The sequence below is a fragment of the Penaeus monodon genome, chromosome 29 (assembly GCF_015228065.2).
Source record: "Penaeus monodon isolate SGIC_2016 chromosome 29, NSTDA_Pmon_1, whole genome shotgun sequence".
Taxonomy (NCBI): Eukaryota; Metazoa; Arthropoda; class Malacostraca; order Decapoda; family Penaeidae; genus Penaeus; species Penaeus monodon.
The window spans coordinates 12,471,010-12,471,622 of record NC_051414.1 but is presented as its reverse complement, the minus strand read 5'-3'; the positions used below and the strand labels follow the sequence as shown (position 1 = coordinate 12,471,622).

Genomic DNA, 613 nt, shown 5'->3' with positions numbered 1-613 from the left:
ATAAGTTTGTATGTGGGTATTGCAGCTACCTTCTAAGAGGGGTTAGAGTACTACTAATATAAAATGACAAGATATACAAACCATGGTAAAGAGTGTTTGAGCATCAGGAGAATTAGTTAGAGCTGTTGAAACAAGTGCCAGGAGAGCTGGGTAATGCACCAGTTCATGGGATTGGTCAGATCCAACATGTCTCAATACATCTCCAAGTAATGTGTTCACTTCTACTGCCTGGAACAAAAAGAGTTTCTAACATTAGATACTGGTTCGTATTGATAGCTTTATATAGTTTCAATATCATAACTAATGAAGGTTAGCTAGGTGCTAGTTGTTCAGGTGTCAGAACTCTTTCCCTTTTCATCACTCACCAGATGGCATCATGGTTTACTATTCTCTGAGATTCCATCCCAATACATTACCCTACCTGCTAATAGTGTAAAACTTGTATATAGGGTATTCCCTTTATGTTTCTTACTCTAATCCGGCTAATGACTTTCCTTTTATCATCTACTTGATATTGGCTAAATAAATGCATGTTTTTGAGTATCTGCTGCCTGGATGGGAAGTATAGGGATTAACTGTAATTTAAGTATGTATATTAAGAATGATTCAATGC

The 613-nt window shown here is 36.5% G+C and overlaps 1 protein-coding gene across 1 annotated transcript in view; it reads right to left on the bottom strand.

Annotated features, from left to right (window-relative positions):
- LOC119591963 (VPS35 endosomal protein sorting factor-like) overlaps window positions 1-613 on the bottom strand; it is a gene marked incomplete at its 5' end in the record, with an annotated part of 25,901 nt that overhangs the window by 12,850 nt on the left and 12,438 nt on the right. Inside the window, 1 exon segment of the mRNA XM_037940717.1 lies at window positions 82-228. Coding sequence (XP_037796645.1) covers window positions 82-228 — 147 coding nt within the window.